Genomic DNA, 17,296 nt, shown 5'->3' with positions numbered 1-17,296 from the left:
CGGAGCTTGCAGTGAGCCGAGATCTTGCCACTGCACTCTAGCCTGGGCGACAGAGCGAGACTCCATGAACAACCTGCTCCTGAATGACTACTGGGTAAATAACGAAATGAAGGCAGAAATAAAGATGTTCTTTGAAACCAATCAGAACAAAGACACAACATACCAGAATCTCTGGGACACATTTAAAGCAGTGTGCAGAAGGAAATTTATAGCACTAAATGCCCACAAGATAAAGCAGGAAAGATCTAAAATCGACACCCTAACATCACAATTAAAAGAACTAGAGAAGCAAGAGCAAACAAATTCAAAAGCTAGCAGAAGGCAAGAAATAACTAAGATCAAAGCAGAACTGAAGGAGACAGAGACACAAAAAACCCTTCAAAAAATCAATGAATCCAGGAGCTGGTTTTCTGAAAAGATTGACAAAATTGATAGAACATTAGCAAGACTAATAAAGAAGAGAGAAGAATCAAATAGATGCAATAAAAAATGATAAAGGGGATAACACCACCAATCCCACAGAAATACAAACAACCATCAGAGAATACTATAAACACCTCTACGCAAATAAACTAGAAAATCTAGAAGAAACGGGTAAATTCCTGGACACACACACCCTCCCAAGACTAAACCAGGAAGAAGTTGAATCCCTGAATAGACCAATAACAGGCTCTGAAATTGAGGCAATAATTAATAGCCTACCAACCAAAAAAAGTCCAGGACCAGATGCATTCACAGCCAAATTCTACCAGAGGTACAAAGAGGAGCTGGTACCATTCCTTCTGAAACTATTCCAATCAACAGAAAAAGAGGGAATCCTCCCTAACTCATTTTATGAGGCCAGCATCATCCTGATACCAAAGCCTGGCAGAGACACAACAAAAAAAGAGAATTTTAGACCAATATCCCTGATGAACATCGATGCAAAAATCTTCAATAAAATACTGGCAAACCAAATCCAGCAGCACATCAAAAAGCTTATCCACCAAGATCAAGTGGGCTTCATCCCTGGGATGCAAGGCTGGTTCAACATACACAAATCAATAAACGTAATCCGTCACATAAACAGAACCAAAGACAAAAACCACATGATTATCTCAATAGATGCAGAAAAGGCCTTTGACAAAATTCAACTGCCCTTCATGCTAAAAACTCTCAATAAACTAGATATTGATGGAATGTATCTCAAAATAATCAGAGCTATTTATGACAAACCCAAAGCCAATATCATTCTGAATGGGCAAAAACTGGAAGCATTTCCTTTGAAAACTGGCACAAGACAGGGATGCCCTCTCTCACCACTCCTATTCAACACAGTGTTGGAAGTTCTGGCCAGGGCAATCAGGCAAGAGAAAGGAATAAAGGGTATTCAATTAGGAAAAGAAGAAGTCAAATCGTCCCTGCTTGCAGATGACATGATTGTATATTTAGAAAACCCCATCGTCTCAGCCCAAAATCTTCCTAAGCTGATAAGCAACTTCAGCAATGTCTCAGGATACAAAATCAAGGTGCAAAAATCACAAGCATTCCTATACACCAATAACAGACAAACAGAGAGCCAAATCATGAGTGAACTCCCACTCACAATTGCTACAAAGAGAATAAAATACCTAGGAATCCAACTTACAAGGGATGTGAAGGACCTCTTCGAGGAGAACTACAAACCACTGCTCAACAAAAATAAAAGAGGACACAAACAAATGGAAAAACATTTCATGCTCATGGATAGGAAGAATCAATATTGTGAAAACGGCCATACTGCCCAAGGTAATTTATAGATTCAATGCCATCCCCATCAAGCTACCAATGACTTTCTTCACAGAATTGGAAAAAACTACTTTAAAGTTCATATGGAACCAAAAAAGAGCCCGCATTGCCAAGACAATCCTAAGCCAAAAGAAGAAAGCTGGAGGCATCAAGCTACCTGACTTCAAACTATACTACAAGGCTACAGTAATCAAAACAGCATGGTACTGGTACCAAAACAGAGATACAGACCAATGGAACAGAACAGAGCCTTCAGAAATAACACCACACATCTACAACCATCTGATCTTCAACAAATCTGACAAAAACAAGAAATGGGGAAAGGATTCCCTATTTAATAAATGGTGCTGGGAAAACTGGCTAGCCATATGGAGAAAGCTGAAACTGGATCCCTTCCTTACACCTTATACAATAATTAATTCAAGATGGATTAAAGACTTAAATGTTAGACCTAAAACCATAAAAACCCTAGAAGAAAACCTAGGCAATACCATTCAGGACACACGCATGGGCAAAGACTTCAGTCTAAAACACCAAAAGCAATGGCAACAAAAGCCAAAATAGACAAACGGGATCTAATTAAACTAAAGAGCTTCTGCACAGCAAAAGAAACTACCACCAGAGTGAACAGGAAACCTACAGAATGGGAGAAAATTTTTCCAATCTACCCATCTGACAAAGGGATAATATCCAGAATCTACAAAGAACTTAAACAAATTTCCAAGAAAAAATCAAACAACCCCATCACAAAGTGGGCAAAGGATATGAACAGACACTTCTCAAAAGGAGACATTTATGCAGCCAACAGACACATGAAAAAATGCTCATCATAACTGGCTATCAGAGAAATGCAAATCAAAACCACAATGAGATATCATCTCACACCAGTTAGAATGGCGATCATTAAAAGTCAGGGAACATCAGGTGCTGGAGAGGATGTGGAGAAATAGGAACACTTTTACACTGTTGGTGGGACTGTAAATTAGTTCAACCATTGTGGAAGACAGTGTGGCGATTCCTCAAGGATCTAGAGACCCAGCCATCCCATTCCTGGGTGTATACCCAAAGGATTATAAATCATGCTGCTATAAAGACACATGCACATGTATGTTTACTGCAGCACTATTCACAATAGCAAAGACTTGGTACCAACCCAAATGTCCATCACTGATAGACTGGATTAAGAAAATGTGACACATATACACCATGGAATTCTATGCAGCCATAAAAAAGGATGAGTTCATGTCCTTTGTAGGGACATGGATGAAGCTGGAAACAATCATTCTCAGCAAACTATTGCAAGGACAGAAAACCAAACACCGCATGTTCTCACTCATAGGTGGGAAATGAACAATGAGAACACTTGGACACAGGATGGGAAACATCACACCAGGGCCTGTTGTGAGGTAAGGGGATGGGTGAGGGATAGCATTAGGAGATACACCTAATGTAAATGACAAGTTAATGGGTGCAGCACACCAACATGGTACATGTATACATATGTAACAAACCTGCATATTGTGCACATGTACCCTAGAACTTAAAGTATATATATTAAAAAAATTTAAATCTGAAAAAAAAAACAAAAAAAGAAAATGTGGCACATATACACCATGGAATACTATGCAGCCACAAAAAAGGATGAGTTCATGTCCTTTGTAGGGACATGGATGAAGCTGGAAACCATCATTCTGAGCAAACTATTGCCAGGACAGAAAACCAAACACCGCATGTTCTTACTCATAGGTGGGAATTGAACAATAACACTTGGACACAGGGCAGGGAACATCACACACCGGGGCCTGTCATGGGGTGGGGTATAGGGGAGGGATAGCATTAGGAGAAATACCTAATGTAAATGATGAGTTAATGGGTGCAGCAAACCAACATGGCACAGGTATACATATGTAACAAACCTGCACACTGTGTACATGTACCCTAGAACTTAAAGTATAATAATAATAAAAAAATGTACACCTGAAGTGGCATAATCCTGGAGGCTTCCTTGGCAGTGGAGCTGAAGAGAAGGCTGTTTCTTGTCATTGCAAGGAAATTGCAAGGCAAACTAAAGAGTTTTGTTAAGCAGTCACTGATACATATCGGAGCCTTGAGATAAAGCAGGGAAAATATGTATTAAATTCATTATCATGCTAGGCAATTCGTGTTTATCCTACTGAATCCTCATATGCCTCTAAGAGAGGATGATTTGTATCTGTCTGCCTGTCTGTCCCCTGCCCACGCACACTCAGAGGAAACCTGCCTGACCGCAGCCTGGCAGCATACTGGGCTCTGCTCCATTTGGAGAAAAGGACTGTTGCAAAAACAGATGAAAGTAACTGTGGAGGAAAGCAACTGAATGTACCTAGAATAAGCAACTATCCATTATCTTTATAAATATGACAACTAAGTATTGATCATCAGACATTCAGAAGAAAACTAAACAAAACGGGCAAGTTTTAATAAAAATTCTTAAAAGCTAGCTATAGAAAGAAAAATCCTTATTTTGGCGAAAGGTATCTGTCAGAAAACCAACAGCCACAAAAAAAAAAGGACAGAATTGTGTATACCTATGTAACAAATCTGCACGTTCTGCACATGTACCCCAGGACTTAAAGTATAATAAAAAAAGATTAAAATTTTTCACCACAGAGTAATAGATAATTTAAGCAGAGTTGAAATGTAAGATAAAGGTTAATATTTTAGATAGACATCACCAAAAATGGTTATTACTAATTATGTATATGAGTTCTTAAAATCAATAAGAAAACTACAAGTGCAATTTAAAAATGTCAAAGTCATAGAGTATAAAGAACAATAAAAATTAGTGGTCAGGAAAATGCAAATAAAAAAGATCTAGTAAGAATTAAGTACATTTGTAATATTTAGTTTTGGTAAGGGTGTGAAGAAAGAGTTATTTCATGTGCTTCTGGCGGGAGTGTAAATTGATACAATGACTTTGGAGAGGAATTTTGCTTTATTTTCCAGAATTTTAAGTGTGCATTCCATTTGACCTACAAATTCTCCTGCCAGGAGTCTATCCTACAGAATTATTTATATAAGTATGAAAAGATATACATATTAGGATATTCATGGAAGCAGTACTTGTTAGAGAACCTTTAAGTTTTCTTCTCCAAGAATTTGCTCAGTTTCTTCCAGAAATAACTTTTCCAGTTATTTATCTTGGGCATTATCTTTCATGCTATAGGCTTAAGAAAATGTCTAGTGATCCTTGGTCACCCATTCATGTTATCTTCAGTTATCCATTGGCATTCAAGACAAAAGCAATGTGAAGGTTTCCTCAGAACCCTCTGCATGTTGTGAGAGTTTGTTAACAGGCTAAGTTCTACAGAGTCAGAGAGTGGGGTATCAGTCAGCAAGCTGCCCTTTCTCCAATTCCACAATGAAGACAGAAGTCTTGCAGCACTCACCTCTCATCCATGTCCTAGTTCCTTTCCATATTTGGACGAGGAGGCAATGCCAGCATTCTGAATGTGTGCGTCTGCTGGGAGTGGGGGTGTCTGTTCCATAGACAGGTTTTTTCACTTCTTTCCCCATTTTCAGCCACATTCTCCCCTTCTCCCCTCCCTTTTACCTGCTGTCTTCCAGGCTCAGGTGAGAGCCCCAGAGATATGGCACAATGCCTTCTGTGGGTAGGGCTCAGGAACAAGAGGAAAGTTACATAACCTAGGGGCTACATCCCCTAGGGGCTTCATCTCACAGGTCAGCCCCTTCTCATCCCAGACCCCCTCTGCACACTTGGGCTGTGATTTCCTCTGCTCTGCTAGTGAACATCCTCCCATCTGCTTTCCGTCTTCCAAAAATCTGTTAAGATTATTTATTTGCTCACTGATGCCTCCACTCCAGTCTTGGTGGTTTTAGGTCACATCTTTTAGTTAAATCCCTTTAGTATCATTTTGAAGGAATCTTTGGAGAAAGGGAAGAAAATCTCATGTGCTCAGTCTGCCATCTTGAACCAAAATTCTAAAGTATTATTTGTAATGTTAGAAAACTAGAGGCAATCTAAACATCCCTCAGTAGGGAAGTACCTAAATAAATAATGCTACATCCATTGTACAGAATACTCTGCACTAAAAAAAAAATCAATAACGTAGGCTTATATGTATTAATATAAAAAGATACCCATGATATGATATTAAAATAAGGACACAAATTGCAAAAAGTATGTGTAGTAATATCAATTTTGGAAAATAGCTATTTATTGGTACTTACAGAAAGGGCTGGAGAATACACAATGAACTGTGAACAGTGGTTATTTACCTTCAAGTAGTCTTTACACTTGAAGGCACTGGATCAAGTGTGGAGTTTGTATAAAGAGGGAATTTTACCTTTTTGCTCTATTTCATTTGTCTTCCTTGAAATTTTTACAGTGAACATGCAAAAAATATTAGGGATTAATTGTCATACAAATGTAAGACATCATAGTATTTAAACATCCAATGTTTCCTGTAAAAAAAGCTGTTCGATGAATAAATTAAAGCTTGCAAATTATAGATGATCCATGATACTTGACTTTTTCCAATGCTGACTATTATTGTTGTTTAAAACTTTTAGAACATGCTTAAAAGTAAGAATATTGCCAGTTTATTTTTGAAAGCTTACAGATCTTTAAAAATTCCAAGTCTAAAACTGTGTGACAATCTAACATGTTGGCAGGTAGTACATGTCTTGTATAATCAGTTTGTGCTTGGTATGCTTTTATGTCTGATTTCTTAACTGTGGCATAATGACATTGGTAAACTGAACTGACTGAACTATGCCAAACTTTGATATTTCAGCTAAAATAATCTTACAATACCTTTTATTAACAAAAAGGCAAGTAATACAAAATGTCAATCATTTAAATAAACTTTTTTTCCCCAAATGGCAGAGTTCAGAATAATTCACATACAAAAGGAGAATTCATAGCTTACAATAGATACAGGAGTTCTAAAGTCTTTCCCATTTAAAAAAATTTAGGACTCTAGAACTCATGAAACAGTCTATATTTTGGAGCATGTAAACAAATTCAAATAAACAGAAATTTGGAGCTCAAGTCTGCAGAGTTTCATTAGTTTATAACCTCAAATGAGATGAATAAACATCTTATCTCCTGAAATATGTGCACCGTTAAATGTTATGGTTTCTCTAGCTTTGCTTGGAGAAAAGAGTAAGCATTGTGGTGAGTTGGCCTCTTCCCCCAGCTCTACATAGGCCACTCCTCCTACGAGTTATGGCTGGGAAGGGGCCAGACCCAAGGCCTTCAGAATCTGAGTCTAGTAGGCTAGGCCTTGATGGTCAAACTAAATTAAGCCAGAAATTCAGAGTTAACTTTAATGTACCATCACTATAAATATATCAGCCAAGGTTTCTGGAATACATACCTCCTTTTACTATTTAGTTTTTAAGTTTTAAATTTCAATTTTCATATCTTAACTCTATAATTATACCTTTAGTAAGTTTTAGTAAGTCTAAAGCTTTTTGAAATAAGCAAGTATTAATAAATAATGTCCAGTGTTAAAGATCAGAAGGCCATGTATGTGAAAATGCTCTGGAGATTGAAGTATTATATATGTGTGGTATGACTACTACTATTAACTGAAAAGCCTAGGGTGGGAGGAGGGAGAAGATCAGGAAAAATAACTTAGGGGTACTAGGCTTAATACCCGGGTGATGAAATAATCTGCACAACAAACCCCCATAACACAAGTTTAACTATGTAGCAAACCTGCATTTGTACCCTTAACTTAAAAGTTAAAAAAAAAAAAGAGAATCCTAGGGATGCTCATTTAAATATTGAGGGCTTAAAAAAATCACTTAAAATAAGATAATTCAAAAAGAATAAAATACTTAGGAATACAGCTAACCAGGGAGGTGAAAGATCTCTGAAATTTTAATTCAAAACACCACTCAAGGAAATCAGAGATGACATAAACAAATGGAAAAACATTCCATGCTCATGGATAGGAAGAATCAATATCATTAAAATGGCCATACTGCCCAAAGCAATTTACAGATTCAATGTTATTCCCACCAAACTACCAATGAAATTCTTCACAGAACTAGAGAAAACTATTTTAAAATTCATATGGATCAAAAAAAGAGCCCCAAAGGCCTAGGCAATCCTAAGCAAAAAGAACAAGGCTGGAAGCATCACGTTACCTGACTTTAAACTATACTGCAGGGCTACAGTAATCAAAACAGAGTGGTACTGGTACAAAAACAGACACATAGACCAGTGAAACAGAATAGAGAAATAAGGCCCAGAAATAAGGCCACACACCTACCACTATCTGATCTTCGACAAAGCTGACAAAAACAAGCAATGGGGAAAGGACTACCCTATTCAATAAGTGGTGCTGGGAGAACTGGCTAGCCATATAGAGAAGATTGAAACTAGACCCCTTGCTTACACCATATACAAAAATCAACTCAAGACAGATTAAAGACTTAAATGTAAAACCCAAAACTATAAAACCCTAGAGGACAACCTAGGTAACACCATTCTGGACACAGGAACTAGCAAAGATTTCATGATGAAGATGCTAAAAGCAATTGAAACAAAAGCTAAAATTGACAGATGGGATGTAATTAAACTTAAGAGCATCTGCACAGCAAAAGAAACTATCAACAGAGTAAACAGATACCCTACAGAATGGGAGAAAATATTTGCAAACTATACATCAGACAAAGGTCTCATATCCAGCATCTATAAGGAACTTTCACAAATTTACAAGAAAAAAACAACCCCATTAAAAAGTGGGCAAAAGACATGAACAGAAGACATACTTTTCAAAAGATGACATATGTATGGCCAACAAGCATATGCAAAAAAGCTCAATATCACCAATCATTAGAGAAATGCAAATCAAAACCACAATGAGATACCATCTTACACCAGTCAGAATGGCTATTAATAAAAAGTCAAAAAAGAACAGATGCTGGCAAGGCTATGGAGAAAAGGGAACACTTATACACTGTTGCTGGAAATGTAAATATTTTCCAACTATGGTGGAAAGCAGTGTGGTGATTCCTCAAAGAGCTAAAAACAGAACTACCATTCAACCCAGGAATCCCTTACTGGGTATATACCCAAAGGAATGTAAATCATCCTACCATAAAGATGCATGCACGCATATGTTCACTGCAGCACTATTCATTATAGCAAAGACATGGAATCAACCTAAATGCCCAACAATGACAGATGAGAGAAAGAAAATGCGGTACATAAACACCATGGAATACTATGCAGCCATAGTCCTTTGCAAGAACATGGGTGAAGCTGGAGATCATTATACTTAGAAAACCACGCAGCAATAGAAAACCACATACCACGTTATCACTTACAAGTGGGAGCTAAATGATGGAAGACATGGACACACAGAGAGAAACAACAGACACTAGGGCCTACTTGAAGGTGGGAGGAGGGAGAGGATCAGAAAAAATAACTATTGGGTACTAGGCTTACTACCTGGGTGACACAATCTGTACAAAAAACCCCAGTGACATGAGTTTACCTATACAAAAACCTGCACATGTACCCCTGAAGCTAAAATAAAAGTAAAAAATAAGATTAAATGAGGTGATTAAATCATCAACTTCAGCATTAATAATACAAGTCTGCCTTTTTCATAGAAATCTATTTTCTATTGTTACTGGGGAATCAGTTATTTAAAAAAAATACCAAATATTTCACAGAGAAAGTTTTATTTGCGTTACAAATAACTAAAGGTAATTCTGGAAACAACAGGAAACTAAAAAAAAAAAAAAAGTTGTAAAAGTTCTGGAATCTTTGGCTGGGCATGGTGGCTCACGCCTATAATCCCAGCACTCTGGGAGGCTGAGGCGGGCGGATCATGAGGTCAGGAGATCGAGACCATTCTGGCTAACACGGTGAAACCCCAACTCTACTAAAATTACAAAAAATTAGCCGGGCATAGTGGTGGGCGCCTGTAGTCCCAGCTACTCGGGAGGCTGAGGCAGGAGAACGGTGTGAACCTGGGAGGTAGAGCTTGCAGTGAGCTGAGATGGCGCCACTGCACTCCAGCCTGGGCGATAGAGCGAGACTCCGTCTCAGAAAAAAAAAAAAAGTTCTGGAATCTTGAAAGCAATGATACAAATGTGAAGTATTCACTTCCTTTATATTGCTTATTCTGCAGATCAAACTTATGCGAATAGCTGAGTAAATTTTGTGTATCAAGTCAAATTTTATAGAAAATACAAGTTTTCATAGCCAGAACTCACAAGGTAAGAAAACCAGAACCTTCATTGTTACCTAGAAAATTATGGAGAAACCTACCACATATCTCTTTGAAAAAGGTTTCAGTGTTTGACAATGTACAATGTAAAAAATAGCTGTCAAAGAGTTCAAAATAGCTAGATACACCTGGTAATAGTTTCTACGTGATCTCAAGCAATCTCATGTATATTTACTTTTGAAATATACAGACTTCACAGAGCAGGAATAGTGGGTTTGGTAAAGAGAACACCTGTGAAAAGGGCCATAACCAACGTACACTTCAAAAGGATGAATTTTATGGCATGTGAATTATAGATTGATTTTTAAAAAAGAGAATATACAAAGCACCCCAGGTGACGTAAGTGCTCTAGAAGCAATCTCTGTTCGTCATCTCTGGAATCTGCTTTCACTACAGCCTGCTGTTTTGTTTCTGCTCTCTCTCCTTCACACACGGGACCTCATGTAATATTGCCATGGATGCTACTGATTTCACGTGCACCCCACTGATCTCTGGGCATAGGAAGTTGAACTTGATTTTTGAATCACCTCTCCACTGACTTTTTTCTTTTCTTTTTTTTTTTTTTTTTTGAGATAGTGTCTTGCTTTATTGCCCAGGCCGGAGTGCAGTGGCACGATTACAACTCACTGGAGCCTTGACCTCTTGGGCCCAAGTGATCCTCATGCCTAAGCCTCCCAAGTAGCTAAGACTATAGGCATGTGTCACTGCATCTGGCTGATTTTTAAAATTTTTTGTAGAGATGGGGTCTCACTTGATGTTGTGCAGGCTGGTCGCCAACTCTTGACTTCAAGCAGTCCTCCCACCTTGGCCTCCCACAGCACTGGGATTACAGACATGAACCACCCCGCCCACCCCTCACTGACTCCACTTTCCCTCTGCCTTCCCTTCATCTTTTTTAGGGAAAGAGGAAATGTTTATTCCACAATTTTGATGGAATCAAAACTGACAATCTCTCTGAGACAAAAGAAAGGGAATGAATATTTGTCAACTGCCTAATAGGTGTCAGGGGCTCTGCTGAGTCTGAAATATCTGTATCCTATTGAATCACATGACTGCTTATAAGGTGAAGATTCTTATTCCCATACTCCAGATGAAAACAACAAGGCTCCGAGAGCTTCTTCCATTCAGATATCCAGTAGATATTCACCCAGAATGTCTATTTTTTCTTCAGGGGGCACAGCTTGAAAACTGCTTACTGAACAGAACTAACTATAGCCAGGGAAAATGTACTAAAAGCAACACAAAGCTAATAAAAAGTGGCATTGTTTGCTGGTACATCTGAACACAATCACATTTCAAATAATCCCCAGAAGAACATTTCCCATTCTAGGAGGCAGGATGTTTATGGAGATGTGATCTCATAGCAGTACAAAAGAAAGGAGGAAACACACAAACACTATTTTTCACTATTAAAAAGAATATACAAAGCACTCACTGGGAAACTAGGTTTTCTGACACTCTGGTGGCTCCTGGGTTTGCCAAAGCAAATTGAACAGTTTTTCTTTGATTGGGTTTGTCTCTGAGTCCCATCTGCCATCCCTTCCTCCTCCCTCCAATAAAACCAAGTTAGTTTTGGCTGCATTTGACTAGATGGGGACGGAAGAGCTGTAGAATATGGAGTCCCCAAGTGTGGAGTTAACTTCTGGGTGATCCTGATATTTGAAAGTTGCAGACTTAATAGTCTTTCAACTGCTGCAGCCATTGACTGCTGCACAGCCAGTGGCATGGCACACTACAGGAACTTAGGTGCTGAGACTGCCCACGGGTATCATCTCTCGACAGGCTACTACACCTGGAGCTAGACTGCCTGGGTCTGAACCCCAGCTCCACCTCATTATGGCATGGTGAGCTTGGCAGGGTACATAATCTCTCTGTGCCTGCTTTCTTATATGTAAAATGGGGATGGGAATAGCTTCTTTTCCCTGTTGAGAGAATTCAAAGATTGAATGCATGCAAAGCATTAAGAATAGTGCCTGACACATAGTTTGTGTGAGGTAAGTTCCTGTTCAATAAATAATTAAAAGATAAAAATGAATATTGCTATTCATTAAACAAATGGCTCCCTTACATTATTTTGTTAACTGATTTATACATGCTTACATCTATTAGAAATTCGTAAAAAGTAATTTGTTCAAGGCCAGGCGTGGTGGCTCACGCCTGTAATCTCAGCACTTTGGGAGGCCAAGGCGGGCAGACCACTTGAGGCCAGGAGTTCAAAACCAGCTTGGCCAACATGGTGAAACCCCATCTCCACTAAAAATACAAAAATTAACTGGGCGTGTTGGTGCACGCCTGTGGTCCCAGCTACTCAGGGGGCTGAGGCAGGAGAATCATTTGAACCTGGGAGGTGGAGGCTGCAGTGAGCCAAGATCGCACCACTGCACTCGAACCTGGGCGACAGGGCGAGATTCCGTCTCAAAAAAAAAAAAAAAAAAGTAATGTGTTCGACTGGTTTGTGGTTTTTATCAGATGGAATGCAAATAGCTCGAAAGTCCAGAAGGAAGTATCAACAAAGATCTTTTGTAGAAAAATGGGTTAAAAATGGTCTCTCAATATTGATGATATTGCCCAAAATGATTGCTGGAGGATTCCACAGCTTTTCAGAAGACATGCACACTACTATGTATAGGTCTGCTGCCCCAGGCAGACGAGGCAGAAAGAAGAGAAAAATGGCTTTTGCTTTAGACCTCCAGGGAGTGAAGGTATAGATAGGATTAATTGTCCCTGGCCACCTCAAATCCCAACAAAACAAACACTGGCTGGTCTCCGCGCTTTGCAAAGAGCTTCTCCCATCTCAGTGCAATAATTTGGGCTGTTATCCACTTTATAACCATGTTTCTCTTGGGAGAAGCAAAGGCTGGTTTAAATGTATAGATATTAAATATTTATCTCAAGAAGGACTTTTTTTTTTTTTTTTTTTTTTTTTTTTAACGTTCTCCACCCAAGCTTCTCATTTCAAGGCACAGGCCGGGCTTTGGCATTCCCCAGGGGCACTGTCTGCATGTCCTGGGACTCTCGGACACTGCTGTGTCTATCTCACAGTTCTGAAGGAATACATCATCTGGCAGGGACAGATGGTTTTCTCTGGAAAAAGACCAAGCTTACCCAAATAGTTGTTGCTCTTGTACATCTCCGTGATGTTGATTTTCGTGGCTCCCTCGGGAATCTCCACGACACGGTGGTAGCCCAGGCTGGTGAGGGCATGCTTAAACACGCCCGACACAACCTGACAGCCCGTGTTGTCTCCTCCACACACCCCACATTTGTCCACGACTTTGTCGGAGCCTAGGTAGTCATCACAGCCAATGCTCTGCAGAAAGACAGAAAACAAAAGACTCACAGTATGTATCAGGAGCATGCAGAGGAAGGAAGGGAGAAGATCTCTCGGCAAGAAATTTCTTTTCTAGCTATTTATGAAATGTATATTCTAGGAGTGGGGTGGAAGCCACAGACAGTAAAGCAGACAAGTAAATAAAACAGAGTTTGTTTGGTGGTGGTAAATGATCAGGAGAAAAATAACACTGGGAAAAAAGACTAGGGAAGATGTAGGGTGCTAGAAATTTACTTAAACAGGTTGTACAGTGAAGTTGTTCTGAAAATCCCTGTTGGACTCTGGGAGGGGAGAGGATGGTCTGTGCTGGGATTTTTATATAAAGAATCTCTCTGGAATCATGACAAGCACCACATCTGAAACTGAAGTTTGCCCTCAAGTCTTCTTATAGATGCTATACTTAGCAAAGTACCTCCAAAAGTAGTGTTCCCTGGACCAGTTTCTTAGGAAATTAAATTGTTTGGGAGCTGAACTTCTATTGGTAACTGTGGCTCTAGAGGCCTCAGAAGCAGGACTTTTCCTTGGTTACCCCAGAGCACTTTTCCCAGAGCAGAAGGATGAAGGTAAGCAAGAGCCAGAATCATCAACAAACGAGATCATAACCTGCTAAACCACGGAGTGCTGTTTGTAGAGCTGGTCTCATCAGTGTATAAAGGAATTCTGACTTTCCTGAATTCCCTCCCCCCACAAAGGAATCTTCCCATTACTCATTCTAAGATCTTTTTGCTTTATCTCTCCCTCCTCATTCATGTTTCCGTTGGGACCATTTTATGTTGCATACAAAAATTAAACTTTGGGCCAGACATGGTGGCTCATGTCTGTAATCTCAGCACTTTAGGAGGCTGAGGCAGGAGGATTGCTTGAGCTCAGGACTTTGAGACCAGCCTGGGAAACACAGTGAGATCCAGTCTTTACAAAAAATAAAAAACTAACCAGGTGTGAGGGCACACACCTGTAGTCCCAGCTACTCAGGAGGCTAAGGTGGGAGGATCACTTGAGGTCAGGAGTATGAGGTTACAGTGACTGCATCATTGTACTCCAGCCTGGGCAACAGAGCAGGCCCTATTTTAAAAAAAACCAAAAATTAAACTTTGGAACAAAATGGAATGATCTTCACAAAATCTTTTTCCACTTCTGAAGCTTTCCATTCCTGACCTCATAGGGCTCAGGATCATGTTTCCTGAATCTAAAATTGGGACTCATGATCTGAACAAAGAATTCTGTCACTTTTCCATGAGCAGATGGAAGTGAGTAGATTATGGTTTGGACAATGAAATATTGTGAGTACAGGATTATTCACTGGGTCATGAGGATATGGAAAGATACTTGAAATCAGAACGGTATTCTAATTCTTGAGACACATATTCTCCAAATCACAGGCTTGTCCTCTTTCTTGAATTCTAAGTGCAATAATTAGACCACATCTCAAGGGCAAAGTGATCAGCAAACCAGTCAAAGTCCACTTTTGATTTTGTTATGCAACCCTGGGTCTTTTCATGTAGGTCCTATAGGTCAAATCCCATGGGCAGAGTCAAATCAAAAAGTGCCCATTCCTTCCCCTCTAGCTGCATGCCTGATTGAAACCTTTCTGCAGTCACTGCCCTTCTGCATTATTGCTTCCATATTCCCAAGCGCACATTGACCCATCAATAATGACTGGTCTCTCTTCACAAATAGCATCTCTGTAAAACATTATCTCTGACAGTAATAGAACATCATCTCAATATGTTCATCTACATCCAATTAGCCTTTCCAAATGCCATGTTTGCTATGTATTTCTCCTCCCTCAAATCCTTCTCAACCTGCCCCATGCACATTTTAGCAGAAAAAATAAGGAATATGTTTTCCATGCATGATTTCCATAGCCCCACCCCCCTTGAATTCTCCCTTGCTTTGAAACAAACAAAAAAAAATGTCACCCCAACAGGGGTTTTGAATAGTAGAACCCATGTTATCAAGGCAAGATTCCAACCGAATCAAGGAGATACCTCTGACTGTCATCAAGGGGGAAGGTAGACAGGAGAGGTGGTCAACACCCATTGCCTGCCGTGTCTAGTGACATCTCACACTCCCCATCTTCCCAACCTCCAGTCTGTTGCTGCTACCCCTGGACTCGACTTGTCCAGACTGAGCTCATTCTCATAGGGGTCCTTCTGTTAAAGGGAACAATGTGTACACAGGTAGGAAAGAACACAGAATGACACGGCTGAAGTGCAAGCCTGCTGGGAGGGATAATACGAGGCTGGAGAGTTCAGCGGAACTTGTCAAGAATCTTGTTTGCCAGATTGAAGAATTAGATTTTCATCCTATGGCATCAGCAACCCCCAGATGTCTGGAGAAGGGGAGAGCCATGCTCAGACTTGCTTTTCGGTGATAACAATGACTTCAGTGTGGAGCAGGCCTTACCTAGAGTGGAGACAATGAACCGGCCAGTGAGTCTCTCTCCTGTAACTAGGGTGTAAGAGATATTTCAAGAATGAATGAGAGTCGCCAAAGATGGGACAGATGTCACATTAATCACATTAATCCTCAGCCCCAGCCCAGTTAGAATGGAACTATCACAAGGAAATTACACAAGCATGGATAGCTTCAGATAACCACAGAAACAGACAAAATGTTATTTGATCTTGTGAATCAGACATATGAAAATGCTCTGCACAATTTGATGGACCCACCCCCACCAGATTTCCTGCACAGCATGGTTGCTCTGGATCAGTCTAGACATGGGAAGGAAAGGCTGCAAGAGTTTTTCCTGGTAGATGTCCAAGTAGCCTGGAGGTTGGTTTCAGTGAAGCATGCGGCTGCACAAGGATGCCAAGAACTAAAGGTGACAGCCTGTCTCCCTGGAGCCATGATCAATAACTTCCTTAGAACATACTAGGAGCACTCTTCAGTGTTCTAGTGGCTACCCAGGCCTCTAAGAGACTGAGTTCCCATGGAGTTACCAAATATCTCTCCTTTACTTCACAAAGCAAGAAGGACAACTCCAGAATAAGAACTAGGCAGACAACACATATTCGAGACCTTAATATTTAGCTGAGGCCAAGGGCAAATTACACACATGACAACTGCCCCTTCTCCTGCACAGGGCTGTTGTGAAGATCAGATGATGTAATGAGGGAAGATTTGGACTAGATGTCTAGGAGGACATGGCTGGGGAATGACCTCTGGACTAGGATCTGAATGACACGAAGGACCTGCCATGACAAGATTGAAACACGTAAAGATGTATTTCATCACTGATATTGTTGAGTGACTACACTGAAAAGGCTGCCTGGAAAATCCCAAGCTGAATCAGACACAGGTCCTGACTTTGGGAATCTGAGTCTAACAGGAGCAATCAGACACACACATAGAGAATAACAAGCTATCAGGCCATTAGGAAACTTCTATGCTCTATGTCATGCTGGACAGGATCAAATCTCCTTTAGAAAGTCGAAATTAACAATTGGGTACATAGAGTCTGGAGGATGTTGCAATATCCCAGCCTGAATGAGGGGACTGGGGATGGTGTGGAGGGATTTGAGAGATGCTTAGGATGCAAAATGAACAGGCCTTTGTGACTGTCCTCATCCTCCTCCTTGCTATCTTAATCAACATTATCATGTCTAACATTTACAGTCTTTACTATCTTCTAGGTCCTCTGAAATATATATGTTTTTCCATTTAATCCTAAAAAGCCATCTGTGAAATTGCTGAAATTTATAGGAAACTAAGACTTAGAAGAGAGGTTAATTTGTCCAAGGCTAAAATGCTAATAATAGATAGAGCTCGGATTTAAACCAAGGCCCCAAATCAAAGCCCATGTTTTTAACCATTAGGTAAAAGTCAGAGGTCAAAACGATCGGAGGTGGTGTTGAAGGTTCTAGCTTTGTTGAAGGAGTAGATGGTGGCAGTGACCTAGGTGCAGAGGAACAAGTTCAAAGCATGGTTACCATGAAGA

General features: G+C 40.0%; 1 protein-coding gene across 3 annotated transcripts in view; it reads right to left on the bottom strand.

Moving 5' to 3' along the window:
• Positions 1-17,296, bottom strand: part of THSD4 (thrombospondin type 1 domain containing 4) — a 680,304-nt gene that overhangs the window by 113,963 nt on the left and 549,045 nt on the right. For all 3 annotated transcript variants that reach the window (XM_024232473.3, XM_063716704.1, XM_024232474.3), the window contains one exon: positions 13,128-13,332. In XM_024232473.3, coding sequence (XP_024088241.3) covers positions 13,128-13,332 — 205 coding nt within the window. The remainder of the gene's footprint in view (positions 1-13,127; positions 13,333-17,296) is intronic.

Source organism: Pongo abelii, chromosome 16, assembly GCF_028885655.2.
Source record: "Pongo abelii isolate AG06213 chromosome 16, NHGRI_mPonAbe1-v2.0_pri, whole genome shotgun sequence".
In the NCBI taxonomy this organism is placed as follows: Eukaryota; Metazoa; Chordata; class Mammalia; order Primates; family Hominidae; genus Pongo; species Pongo abelii.
This window is presented reverse-complemented; position numbering and strand designations above follow the sequence as displayed.